The 14,006-nt window shown below is 35.0% G+C and overlaps 1 protein-coding gene across 4 annotated transcripts in view; it reads left to right on the top strand.

Moving 5' to 3' along the window:
• The window catches only part of LOC142350306 (receptor-type guanylate cyclase gcy-28-like), a 182,997-nt gene that overhangs the window by 135,952 nt on the left and 33,039 nt on the right, over positions 1-14,006 (top strand). For all 4 annotated transcript variants that reach the window (XM_075402119.1, XM_075402118.1, XM_075402117.1 and 1 more), the window contains 3 exons: positions 15-160; positions 435-649; positions 2,499-2,598. In XM_075402119.1, the coding sequence (XP_075258234.1) occupies positions 15-160; positions 435-649; positions 2,499-2,598 (461 nt within the window). The remainder of the gene's footprint in view (positions 1-14; positions 161-434; positions 650-2,498; positions 2,599-14,006) is intronic.

The following is a 14,006-nucleotide window of genomic DNA, read 5'->3' as shown; positions in this document are numbered from 1 at the left end:
CTTGTGTTGTGTAGGTGGGAGGAGTCCGTTTCGACCCATGTTTGACGACAGGGATTTCACTGAGGAGTTGGAGTCATACGAGAAGGATGCTAAGGACTCCATGACCACCCGACTCAACAACGCCAGAACTGTCATGGAGCAGTGCTGGAGTGAACACCCCGTTAGTTGCTCACAAATACAGGCCAAGTGGTGTCTGAAGATCACTTGAGGTCCATGGACACCAAGAGTGCATGGGACCATTCTGCGTACACGTTATATAGGCACATTAATAAATCAAATTAAGAGTTGTTGTAAAATAGGTAACAAAACATCCTTTGAACCACTCGCTTGATTGCATTAGATCTCTGCAGTATACAGATGTATAGAACATTGCGGTTCTAAATTATTGTAGTGATGGGAATGAGTTTAAATGTGGTGGTTGCTGTTTTGTGTAGCACGAGAGACCAGACCTGAACTGGGTGATAGGGAGGCTGAAGGAGAATGTGCCAGAGAACATAATGGAGAACATGTTGCAGAGAATGGACAAATATGCCAAGACAATGGAGACATTAGTGGAAGAGAAGGCTAAGCATGTAGTGTTGGAGAAGAAGAGGGCAGACGACCTCCTGTACTCTATACTCCCGGTCGCCATTGCCAACAAACTCATCAAGTCACTACACTACTGTACTCATGTCCCACCCCACCCCTTCACTATCTCTTCCAATAAATAAAACCGACATTTATTGTAGCTGCCAAGTTATAAGCTGATGTTTAATTGCTCTTGAACGAAGTTCATAGCAATTATTGTAAACATGTGTGTCTTTTTTTATGCAAAATTTTTGCTTGACAAAATTTTGACTTTTCGAGTGACTTTTACGCCCTTGACTTTTTGCGTTTCGCGTGATCTAAAATTTCTCTCAATCACAATTCCAAGCAGCTGAACTCAATTGGCGGCAGTTTAATACTAAAAGTCAAATGCAAACTGCGCCGAAACTGGTGCCATTTTTTACTTTAAATCTTAATAGTGGTATATGTTAACCTCTAATGTGGTTATTTGAAGCCCACTATTGAACTTCTTAGTCCCATTTAGGCTCCCCTCCCTCCATCCTCCCCCGACTGAAGCAGTGTTTTTGAGAAAATGGCGCATATAGATAACCGTTTAAGGTCAAAGGATCTCATATGTGTATTAAAGGTCCCTAATTCGGAATGAATTTTAAACTGTTTTACTAACTTATCGCTGATTTTTTGAAATAGCTTATTGAGCTTCGACGATAACTTTTTCTACCTACATCTGTATGTTTCTATCTCTATTTTACGGTACGCAAGTCCATTCTTTCGCAGCTATTCCGGCAATCTGCTGGCTATGTTTGCTATGCAGAGGCACTCTTGTTTTGTAGCAATTAATTTTGTAATGTGGTCTTTTTATAGCTGCGAAGCTGTAAGCTGGGAGGACCTTTTGGCTTTGTATTTGTTCACACAGCAAAGTCTAATTTTCTGATTGATTTCTTCCTCTCACTAAGGGCATTTGCGCGCGTGACATCATTTCTCACTCTCTTTGGCAAACGTTTTTAAGTCATTTGCGTGTTAGATGTTGATCATACATCGACTTGCCTCACTCATTAAAATGACTTTTCAACTTTAAAAACAATAAATAACATCAGAATAATTCGCGCTTTAAATTTTATCGTGTAAGAAAATAATTTTTTTAATAGCCGCACAGCGATAGCTGGGGCTATTTTTGGCCTTCTCTTGGTTTTTTTTTATTTCCTCGTCATGATTTTTGTTACGACCATATGACGTCACAGCCACTTTTTGTTCATTCGTTCATGCAATTTCAACTGAATTGCATGTGTGACGTCATTTTTCGCTCTTAATGGAGCGAGTTTTTTGCTCATGCGCGTGATTAAATTTTTGGTCACACTTGACTTACCTCACTCTCAAAAATGACTTCCTCACTTTTAATTTGATTTTCCGTAAATTCAATTCAAAGAGATAAGGTCTTGTGAGTGTATAGAAACAGCAATAAGTTATACAGATTCTTAATCAAATTTAAATATCTCAGCCCTTAATGAAAAGAATAAAATTTTTTGTCTGTCGTTTTTACTGGTGATTTACAAAGATATTACGACTGTTTTCTGGCAATCTGCCAGCTATGTTCATTAGTTTTTCTCTTCTTTCAAACCCAATCTTGGTTATGGGAATCAACGGCGGGTATTTTCCGGCAATCTACCTGGTATGCGTGCATTGGCTTTTCTATCAACTAAGGTCTTTATCCCTTTGTGCCAGTTTTCTAAGACACGTCAGTCACTTTCCGATTACATGTATCATTGTGTAATGGATATTTTGAACTTTCATAATGGTTTATATATCTCGGGTGTTGTAAGTCTAGTCGACCATTATCATCCCATAAACACCAATAAGTCATTTACGGGGAAACGGATGGAGCGGTTTTGGCTTTGACTTCATAGTGAGTCAATGAGTTAATCTCTTACGATATAGAGGTGTACTGTATTGTGTAGAAATGAGAAGGTGGAGTCGGAGTGGTTCGATGAGGCCACTATTTACTTCAGTGACATTGTCGGATTCACTGCACTCTCTTCAAACAGCACACCCGAACAGGCAAGTCTCTCTTACACACGCACACACATCCAAAAATTAAACACCATTTCATGCAATCTCTTGGTTTAGTGTTTAACTTAGGAAGTTCTATCACAAAAGTGAGATTTTTGCTGTCAGTAAAATGCATTATTCAGTGAGATCTATTAGTAGTTAAAGGAATTCAAACTTTTTAGTTTTTAATCAATGTTCGTTTTTTAATAGCCGAGAAGCGATAGCGGCTATTATTGGGGACATCGTTGTTTTTAATAGCCGCACAGCGATAGCTGGGGCTATTATTGGCCTTCTCTTGGTTTTTTTTTTATTTCGTCGTCATGATTTTTGTTACGACCATATGACGTCACAGCCACTTTTTGTTCATTCGTTCATGCAATTTCAACTGAAATGCATGTGTGACGTCATTTTTCGCTCTTAGTGGAGCGAGTTTTTTGTTCATGCGCGTGATTAAATTTTTGGTCACACTTGACTTACCTCACTCTCAAAAATGACTTCCTCACTTTGAAATTGACTTTTATTTACTTTAATTCAAAGAGATAAGGTCAAATGGGTGTGTGTCACTCTAAATGAAGGTTATTTGAGATCAGCTAATAGAGGCAGCAATAACTTATACAGATTTTTAATCAAAATCTAACAGATCAGCCTTCAATGAAAAGACAATTTTTTTGGTCTGTCTTTTTTACTGTTTTTTAGACTGCCGATCTACGAATCTATTGCGGCTATTTTCTGGCAATCTGCCAGCTATGTTTTTAATAGCCGCATCAGCAATTCCAGGCGGCTATTATTGCGCTCGTACTTTTTTTTACAATTAAAAGAATTTGAATTGTATTGGTGCACTGTCTTTTTTTAAGATCCGTTAACGCTTTTTTCGGCTTTTTCACGTCAGTGAGAAATCAAATTAGAGTGGTGATTTTGGTCACACTGAAATAGTAAACAGAGCGAAAAATCGAGTAGGTTTGAGGCGTGGCTTTTTTCAAAATACCTTTAAATTGGAGTGAGAAATTGGTGTTTGAGCAAGTTTACGGATTTTGAAATTGATTTTTTAATAGCCGCGTCCTCAATTCCAGGCGGCTATTATAGCGCTCCTAGTTTTTACGATTCAAAGAATTTGAATTGTATTGGGGTGCTGTGTTTTTCTTTTTTAAGATGGGTTCACACATTTTTTTATTGACTTTGATCGTTCAAAACGGGATAAACAGGTAAAGCCCAGCGGGCATTAAGTTTCATTAGAGGCCCAAAGTGGTTCTTAGTAGCCTTTCAAGTGCTTAGAGTGGTGCAGCTGCTGGGATGGCCTTAATTTAAGGTTAAAAGGTCATTTTCAGCTCAAAGTGGTGAAATTTTCATGTTTTTTGTTTCTTTTTAGTTTTTTGTTTGATTACTCGTACGTTGAAGTTTTTTAAATGAATGCTTTTTGCGAGACAAAATTACTTTTTATGGCCGTTTTATGAGCTATATGTTTGGGTACCACAAACACAAACAAGCAAAATGATACTAATTTTTGAAATTTTTTTTTGTTTTCCAGCTTCAAGAGCCAGGGAATCTCCTTTAAGTTCTGATAATAGGGCACAGCATTGTTTCTAGCAACTAGTGGATTGGTTTTCAACATTTTAGTGTCTCGAATTTCAGCATTTTTTTTTGATAAAATCTGCAATTTTTTTATGGTTTCCTAAAGTTTTTTTTTTAATTTTTGATGTTGGTCCATTCTCAAGAAGCCGAAAACCTATTCCACGATGTGATAAAAATTTTCTGCATGGTTATTAGTTTCAACGGATTTGTTTTCAACAATTTAACCTTTCGAATTTTAAAAATTTTTCGATAAGTTTGCTATTTTTCAAGTTTTTTTTCAAAACCTTTTTCTTTGGTCCAGTTTTTCTTGCCTCAGTAGCCAGATAACCTCATCCAGGGTTCGATAGTGTGTTCCTAAATTGTTGCTAGGGGGTAATTCAAGAGTTTTCAACATCTTAGTAGAACGAATTTCTGTTTTTTGAAATTTGTAATTTTTAAAAGTTATTGCCTGTCGATCTTTGAGCCAATGAATTTTTTAGGGCGTGGAATTGGGTTACTGAGTAGCCTATAGACAAATAAATGATACTGAAGATATTAATATCAAGGTTTTCTGCAACATTTCTTTAAATTTTGGTTTGATTTCAATTGTCATTTTCGAGTTAACCGATCTTCAGGGGTCAATGAATTTTCTTAGATCTTGCAGATATAATACTGTACTAATTTCAGAAACAGAAATTGGTTTTGAACATATTTTTAAAAAAGTATCTTCAAAGGGATCAAATTTTGACCACGAGGTAGAAGCTTTAAGAGTTTTAGCAATGAGTATATTTTTGTTTAATTTATTTGTTTTTCAATTTTTTGGGATGATTTTGCTCGTGTTTTGGCTGTTATTGTTCAATTGATCTGCTGGTCAGAGTACTTCTAAGTTTTTCATTCAATTTTTGAATTGTATTTCAGGACTTGTCCTGCTAAGTTTTTTTTTACTTCGTCTAACAGATTTTTGTTTTGTCTTACCGTGACTTCTTGGAATTGACTTTTTCAATGACTTACCTTCTGAACTCACTTATGGAACTTTACAATTTATGAACTTTTACTTGTTTAAGGTCAATAGTGTGCATTTAAGTAGTGCCAAGCATATATGCCCTAATTGTTGAGTATATTATTGGGGACATCGTTGTTTTTAATAGCCGCACAGCGATAGCTGGGGCTATTATTGGCCTTCTCTTGGTTTTTTTTTATTTCGTCGTCATGATTTTTGTTACGACCATATGACGTCACAGCCACTTTTTGTTCATTCGTTCATGCAATTTCAACTGAAATGCATGTGTGACGTCATTTTTCGCTCTTAGTGGAGCGAGTTTTTTGTTCATGCGCGTGATTAAATTTTTGGTCACACTTGACTTACCTCACTCTCAAAAATGACTTCCTCACTTTGAAATTGACTTTTATTTACTTTAATTCAAAGAGATAAGGTCAAATGGGTGTGTGTCACTCTAAATGAAGGTTATTTGAGATCAGCTAATAGAGGCAGCAATAACTTATTTAGATTTTTAATCAAAATCTAACAGATCAGCCTTCAATGAAAAGACAAATTTTTTTGGTCTGTCTTTTTTACTGTTTTTTAGACTGCCGATCTACGAATCTATTGCGGCTATTTTCTGGCAATCTGCCAGCTATGTTTTTAATAGCCGCATCAGCAATTCCAGGCGGCTATTATTGCGCTCGTACTTTTTTTTACAATTCAAAGAATTTGAATTGTATTGGTGCACTGTCTTTTTTTAAGATCCGTTAACGCTTTTTTCGGCTTTTTCACGTCAGTGAGAAATCAAATTAGAGTGGTGATTTTGGTCACACTGAAATAGTAAACAGAGCGAAAAATCGAGTAGGTTTGAGGCGTGGCTTTTTTCAAAATACCTTTAAATTGGAGTGAGAAATTGGTGTTTGAGCAAGTTTACGGATTTTGAAATTGATTTTTTAATAGCCGCGTCCTCAATTCCAGGCGGCTATTATAGCGCTCCTAGTTTTTACGATTCAAAGAATTTGAATTGTATTGGGGTGCTGTGTTTTTCTTTTTTAAGATGGGTTCACACATTTTTTTATTGACTTTGATCGTTCAAAACGGGATAAACAGGTAAAGCCCAGCGGTCATTAAGTTTCATTAGAGGCCCAAAGTGGTTCTTAGTAGCCTTTCAAGTGCTTAGAGTGGTGCAGCTGCTGGGATGGCCTTAATTTAAGGTTAGAAGGTCATTTTCAGCTCAAAGTGGTGGAAATTTTCATGTTTTTTGTTTCTTTTTAGTTTTTTGTTTGATTACTCGTACGTTGAAGTTTTTTAAATGAATGCTTTTTGCGAGACAAAATTACTTTTTATGGCCGTTTTATGAGCTATATGTTTGGGTACCACAAACACAAACAAGCAAAATGATACTAATTTTTGAAAGTTTTTTTTTTATTTTCCAGCTTCAAGAGCCAGGGAATCTCCTTTAAGTTCTGATAATAGGGCACAGCATTGTTTCTAGCAACTAGTGGATTGGTTTTCAACATTTTAGTGTCTCGAATTTCAGCATTTTTTTGATAAAATCTGCAATTTTTTTTATGGTTTCCTAAAGTTTTTTTTTTAATTTTTGATGTTGGTCCATTCTCAAGAAGCCGAAAACCTATTCCACGATGTGATAAAAATTTTCTGCATGGTTATTAGTTTCAACGGATTTGTTTTCAACAATTTAACCTTTCGAATTTTAAAAATTTTTCGATAAGTTTGCTATTTTTCAAGTTTTTTTTCAAAACCTTTTTCTTTGGTCCAGTTTTTCTTGCCTCAGTAGCCAGATAACCTCATCCAGGGTTCGATAGTGTGTTCCTAAATTGTTGCTAGGGGGTAATTCAAGAGTTTTCAACATCTTAGTAGAACGAATTTCTGTTTTTTGAAATTTGTAATTTTTAAAAGTTATTGCCTGTCGATCTTTGAGCCAATGAATTTTTTAGGGCGTGGAATTGGGTTACTGAGTAGCCTATAGACAAATAAATGATACTGAAGATATTAATATCAAGTTTTTCTGCAACATTTCCTTAAATTTTGGTTTGATTTCAATTGTCATTTTCGAGTTAACCAATCTTCAGGGGTCAATGAATTTTCTTAGATCTTGCAGATATAATACTGTACTAATTTCAGAAACAGAAATTGGTTTTGAACATATTTTTAAAAAAGTATCTTCAAAGGGATCAAATTTTGACCACGAGGTAGAAGCTTTAAGAGTTTTAGCAATGAGTATATTTTTGTTTAATTTATTTGTTTTTCAATTTTTGGGATGATTTTGCTCGTGTTTTGGCTGTTATTGTTCAATTGATCTGCTGGTCAGAGTACTTCTAAGTTTTTCATTCAATTTTTGAATTGTATTTCAGGACTTGTCCTGCTAAATTTTTTTTTACTTCGTCTAACAGATTTTTGTTTTGTCTTACCGTGACTTCTTGGAATTGACTTTTTCAATGACTTACCTTCTGAACTCACTTATGGAACTTTACAATTTATGAACTTTTACTTGTTTAAGGTCAATAGTGTGCATCTAAGTAGTGCCAAGCATATATGCCCTAATTGTTGAGTATTAGAGTCTTGAGTTTTTGATTTCGAATATTATTTTTAGGATCTTCTCCGTTTGTGCCCCCAGTCTGTTATGCGCCCCCCAGTTACAGAGCACGTGCCATTACATAGTAAGTCCTTATGTAAAAAATATTTCACGTGCATCTGAGGTGTGCAAATAATATGCGCCCACTAAGCTGAGGGGCACAAACGGAAAAGATCCTATCTTTCAAAAGCCCTATTAGGGCTTTCTCCTTATGAAGCTCATAAAAAATGTGTCTCATAAAAATGACAGTCCAAAGCTAACCCAAAAAATCTAGTGGTCTATTAAAGGACTGGTGGTCGATCTGTCTATCGAATCTCTTTAACTGTTTAAATTCATGGAAGGCCCCAAGCGTCTATCGCGGCTATTTTCCGGCAATCTGCCGGCTATGTTTTTTCAGGTGCGTCGAATAGACTTCTGTTTTCAGAGATTCCTAAACTTCAGTGCTTTTGTTACGGTTTATATGTGTTCTAATTGTGCCTATTTGACTTTGCTTTAATTCCTTAAGTTACAGCTAATACTTTTTTGAGTTTGCCACTATTTGTTGTAAAATATTGGTGAACTTTAGATTTGGCCTCATTCTTTTTAAAATTATCTGTTTTCTGATCACTTCTGATTGGTTGTTAAAGAGGCACAAAAGAACCTAATTAGTAGCTTGAGATAATAGCTAGTGGTATTCATGACTTTGACACATTTTTTCTAAAGATTTTTTGAGTGAATTTTTGAGCTCTGCAAGTATTTATTCCTTGATGACAGGTCTCAACTGTGGTCATTGAGGACTCAAATAAATGATGTAATTGTATCCGTCAGTAGCTGTTGCGTTCGGTGACTTATACTAAGAGTTCAGTTAGAAGACTCCTCCACACTTAATGACAGGTTGCTAATGAGAAATAGAGGAATATAGTTGGCAGTTTGAGTTCATAGCCGATGTTTTTTGATGTTGATCCTGACTTTTCCAATATTCCAAAAAATAAAAGTTGAATTTTAGTGTTAATTGTTTTTGTTGTTCTAGTGGTTTTTTTATAGTCTCATTACTAACAGCTCTCATTTGCCTTATAAAGCGGAGTTATTGATTTTCGGGTCATAAATTAAAACCATTCTTTGAATTGTACTTCAGGACTTGTCCTGCTATATTTTTTTTACTTCGTCTAACAGATTTTTGTTTCGTCTTACCCTGACTTCTTGGAATTGACTTTTTCAATAACGTCGGTGAGTTCTACTGCTTTGCAGTTAAAAATTGTGTTCCTGCCGTCATTTCTGCTCTTAAGTCAATTGCGTGACTTACCTCACTAAAAAAATGACTTCTGAACTCACTTATGGAACTTTAAATTTTAGGAACATTTACTAATTAAAGGTCGATAGTGTGCATCTAAGAGTCCCAAACTTATATGCCCTAATTCCTGAGTATTAGAGTCTTGAGTTTTAATATCGAAGATTAATTCTGAAAAAGCTCCATTAGGGCTGTTTCCATGTAGAGCAAATGTGTCTCATAAAAATGACAATCCGAATCTAACCCAAAAAGTCTAGTGGTCTATTAAAAAGCTGTTGGTTGATCTGTCTCTTATTTTTTAGTTGTTTCAATTCATGGTTGGCCACGAGCGTCTATCGCAGCTAATTTCCGGCAATCTGGAGGCTATGTTTTAAATTCGTCGTCTCTATCGATGATTCTTACGACCTGACTTCTTGGAATTGACTTTTCAATGACTTCTAGTTTATATCGTTTGAATTTTTTTGGTCGAAAGAAGTAGTATTTGCATTGGTTGTGGTGACCTTTTGTTTTTATTGGTATCGATTTACTTTTGTTGTAGTTGAACAAATTTGGCTAAATTCAGCCAATGTTTTATTTTCTGCTTTGACTTTTTTGCCTATTTCATGTTTTTCTGGCTTCCTGAGTAGTTTTTATGTTTTGTTTAATAACAGACCTCATTTTCTCGGCCAACCATTATGGCTCTACTATTCTTGATTTTTTACTTCGTTTAACAAAAATGTGTTTGGCTCTACTCATTTTGCGTTTTGCAACTCTTTCGACATGTCGCATGAAATCTCTTTGACGTCTCTATACTAGTTTCATTCTTCTGAAAGTGCTATTCAAAAGCAGTTAATCAGCAGAGCAATCTGAAGTGAGCAAAATCGGTATCGAAAAACGAAATCAAAATAGAGTCTTGATAAGCCAATAAAGCATGATTTTAGACTTCGGCTACCTGAACTTTGCTCTTATAAGTGTTAGCTAGCATCTCTAAATCTTTTTTGCATTGATACTAGCCCCTGTATTCTTTCATTAAGAAACAGGAAAATGTCTAACTACAAAATCCAATCAAATTAGTTTGTACTTTTAAAATCTTTTTGTACAACGATCAATTTTTTTTGTTTTTTTTTTGTTCCTTGCATCCCATCTGCCGGATATGATTGAGTTTTTCTAGGATTATGATTGCTAAGTTGAAAAAACTAAGTTTTGATAGGCCAGAGTTTCGTGAAATTTCAACTAATTCTGTTGGTTTTTGATAGTTTTGCGGTTTTTTTTAAGTGTCAAGTGTGTACCAGTGCTCTTATTTTGTTGCTGCTTATGGAATAAGTAAAAAGTTTTTTCTGAAGTATGTTGAGAACAGTTATTTAAATTGTGTAATTTTTAGAGAATGTTATAGAAAATTAAACAGGTTTTAAAATTTGGTTTTAATTACTATCACGGTTTTAATTATTATCGTTCGGTTTTTCTCCCTTTTCAGTATCTATCATTTGTTTCGTATTTTCTACATTGCGGTAGTCATTTACTAGAAATAAAGTAGCTAGGTCAGAAATTGTGTTATAAACTATGGTTTTGGAGTAGCAACTAGTCAAAAGTTTCCAAGCAAATGATATCACGTTTTTCTCCTTATCTGCTCAGTTTATTAACTTTATAATGATGCTCTTGGTTTTTGTTATTTTTTTAGTGACTGGATAGGGCATGAGTTATGTTTGAGTCGATTCCGGAGTCTTCCGGCTTTTTTTTAATTCGCTGTACGTTTCGTTCACCTACGTCATACGTTAGTCACGATTTTAATGAATGGGTTTTGAATTCTTATAGAGTTTTGAATATAGCTAATGTCACGAAGTAACGTTTTCCGTTTTACATAAGTCACGACCTTCACGTTTGACTGACTTACATTTCCCTATGTTTCAATTGAATGGATCTTAATTTCTTTCATGAATTGATTTAGCAGTGCAGTGAATACGGTCAACTTCAAAAGGGCAAAATCTGGATAAACCGATAAAGCCGAATATTTAGTGTTAATGCGTGAGGTTATCAGTTTCATTAGAGCGGTTGCTGGCTGACATTAGTGTTATGCTTGCTAGCCTTGAGTTTAGAAGGGGATACATATTATTGGGGATACATCGTGGTTTTTTTTTAATTTGTCGTCTTCATCAGTATCAGTAAACAAAATCAAAAATAGAAACGGGCCAAACCCATAAACCCATTTCTAGATGCTCGCTATTTGAGTTTTGTTCATCACTCTTATTTAACATCTCTAATGCTTTTTGCATCAATACTTTCACCTGTGTACTCTGACAGAGGATATCTGACTGCAAGCTAAAAGCACAAAAGTTTTCAATTCAGAACTTTGCCGCGTGAAACAATCGTCTTTAACAGTTGTTTCTGTTTATATTGCAACCGGGGTTACAAGAATGAATGGCGGTTTTTTCCCTGTCTGTGTTCCTCTTATCAATAAAGAAAGTTTTTAATTTGTTAAGTGTTATTTTTTTCGTTCTTTCCTTGTTGATCGAACACTTCAGTGTTCCACACGCTGACCCTAAAGTATTTACTTTAGCATTTTTTCTTTTTCTCTGAATTTTGAAAAGTGTTTCTGTTGGGCTCCAACTAATCAATTGTTTCCCTGGTCAGGTACAGTACCTTCTAATTTTCCATCCGGTGCTTTGAAGGGTATCAATTGACTTCGTCCTGCTGTCTTTTTTTCGTCAAACAAATTTATTTGTCAAACATTTTATACCTTAGCTCATGTTTTGTTCAACAATTTTTGAGATTTTTTACTTCTCTGGGAGAGCTTCACTCTGGTCTCATTTTGCTCAAAGTTCTTATAGGTTGCATCTCCTCATTAAATTTTTCTAATTGGAACCGAATGATTATTAATAAACGGAATGAAAAATGGAAACGAGTTAAAAACCATAAAGCACATTTTTAAATGCCTGCTATTTGGACTTTATTCTTCACTCTTAGTTAACTTCTCTCTTGCGTTTGGCATTAATACTTCCCCTTGTATACTCTGACAGGAGTAGGCCTGACTGCAAACTAAAAGCACTATAGTTCGCAATTAAAAATTTTGTAGTTTCTAATCGTTTTTTTTTCATTTTCTGAAAAATTTGTTTTACTGAGGCATTTACGGTTTTTTCGTGGAGCTCTGACGCTTCCAGTCGCTTCCGGACTTTTTTGACTATGTTCTTTTTAGTCGCTTTGCCTTTTTAATAGCCGCACAGCGATAGCTGGGGCTATTATTGGCCTTCTCTTGTTTTTTTTTATTTCGTCGTCATGATTTTTGTTACGACCATATGACGTCACAGCCACTTTTTGTTCATTCGTTCATGCAATTTCAACTAAATTGCATGTGTGACGTCATTTTTCGCTCTTAGTGGAGCGAGTTTTTTTGTTCATGCGCGTGATTAAATTTTTGGTCACACTTGACTTACCTCACTCTCAAAAATGACTTCCTCACTTTGAAATTGACTTTCATTTACTTTAATTCAAAGAGATAAGGTCAAATGGCTGTGTGTCACTCTAAATGAAGGTTATTTGAGATCAGCTAATAGAGGCAGCAGTAACTTTTACAGATCTTTAATCAAAATATAACAGATCAGCCCTCAATGAAAAGACGATTTTTTTTGGTCTGTCTTTTTTACTGTTTTTTTCACTGCCGATCTACGAATCTATTGCGGCTTTTTTCTGGCAATCTGCCAGCTATGTTTGTAACTTTTTTCGTATTACATGATTCACGATTTTCACGTTTGATTTGTGACATACCTCACTCACTTTTTCAACTAAATGGATTTTATATTTTTTGTACGTTGAATTACGCAATGTACTGAATACAGTGAATGACAAAAGAGCAAAATAAAAAGAAACGCGATAAACCGATAAAGCCCTGTCATTTAGTCATAGTGCATTAGGTTATCAAATTTCATTAGGGCGATTGATAGATAATAATTGTTTTAAGCTCTATAGTTTTATATTTAAAGGCTCATTTAAGTATAGTTTAGAATCTAATTGAAGCTGCACATGGAATTAGAACACTTTTTGAAACTTTTCGAAAAATTTTGTCAATTCTATCTTTTCTTTTTTTTCAATCCCAGTGTGCGTCATGTGCGTCAACGGCGGCTATTTTCCGGCAATAGACCGGCTAAGTTTTAGTGGTTTCGTTGAACTTTCGATTGGATTTATTTTAATTTTAAGTTGCATTTGGTAAAGAAAATGGACTATTTCCTTTACTTTTGAATGAAACTATTTCTTGCGTTTTCTTTTGCCAATGGTTTTTTCTGAGAAGCAACCTAAACAAAATATTTGAGTTTTTTATGTTTTTGTTATCAGATTTAGCCGTTTTCATGCTATATTTGCTGAAATTCAAAAGAATTGTTGTAATTAAGTAGTTTGATTTCATATCTATTTGGCTTAGATATTTTCTTATCTAGTTGGTAGTCGTCATCAAGTGTCATTAGAGGACCCTGGCTGGAATTAGTAGCCTTCTAAATGCCTAGACTTTGAACCTGTGGAGAACGCCTTAATTTAGAGTGCGAAGGTCAGTTTTGTAGTTTCTGATCATGTTTTTTTTTCATTTTCTCAAAATTTATTGTTTTGAAGGGCCAGTGCAGGTTGCCGGTGGGTTACAGGTTAATGAATCTAGTTGTGTTACTGGATAGTTTCTTGTGACAAGGAACTGGATTTGAATGTATTAATTTTAAAAAATTTTGTCAACTTTTCAATAAAACTTGCTTATTTTTAACAGTCGTCTCAGCTTCTCAGGCCTTCCGGCCATTATACCGCTTCTAATTTTTTTCTACTTCGTCGAATAAAAGTTTTTTGCTTTACTTTAGTTCACAGCTTGTACAACATTTTGCGTGAAATCTTTCTGACTTCTCTAGGCTAGTTTCACTTTTTTCTCATTCTGATAAAAGTGTTTTTAGACAGCAGTTGCTAAGCAAAGAATTTTAAAGTAAACAGAGTTAGTATCAAAAAACGAAATCAGAAATAGAAACGGGATAAAACCATAAAGCCCACTTTTTGATGCCCGTTACTCGAACTTTGTTCTTAGT

The sequence above is a fragment of the Convolutriloba macropyga genome, chromosome 12 (assembly GCF_964194025.1).
Source record: "Convolutriloba macropyga chromosome 12, txConMacr16.3, whole genome shotgun sequence".
Lineage (NCBI taxonomy): Eukaryota > Metazoa > Xenacoelomorpha > Acoela > Convolutidae > Convolutriloba > Convolutriloba macropyga.
Note: the sequence above shows the minus strand (reverse complement) of the source record. Positions and strands in the feature narration are given on the sequence as shown.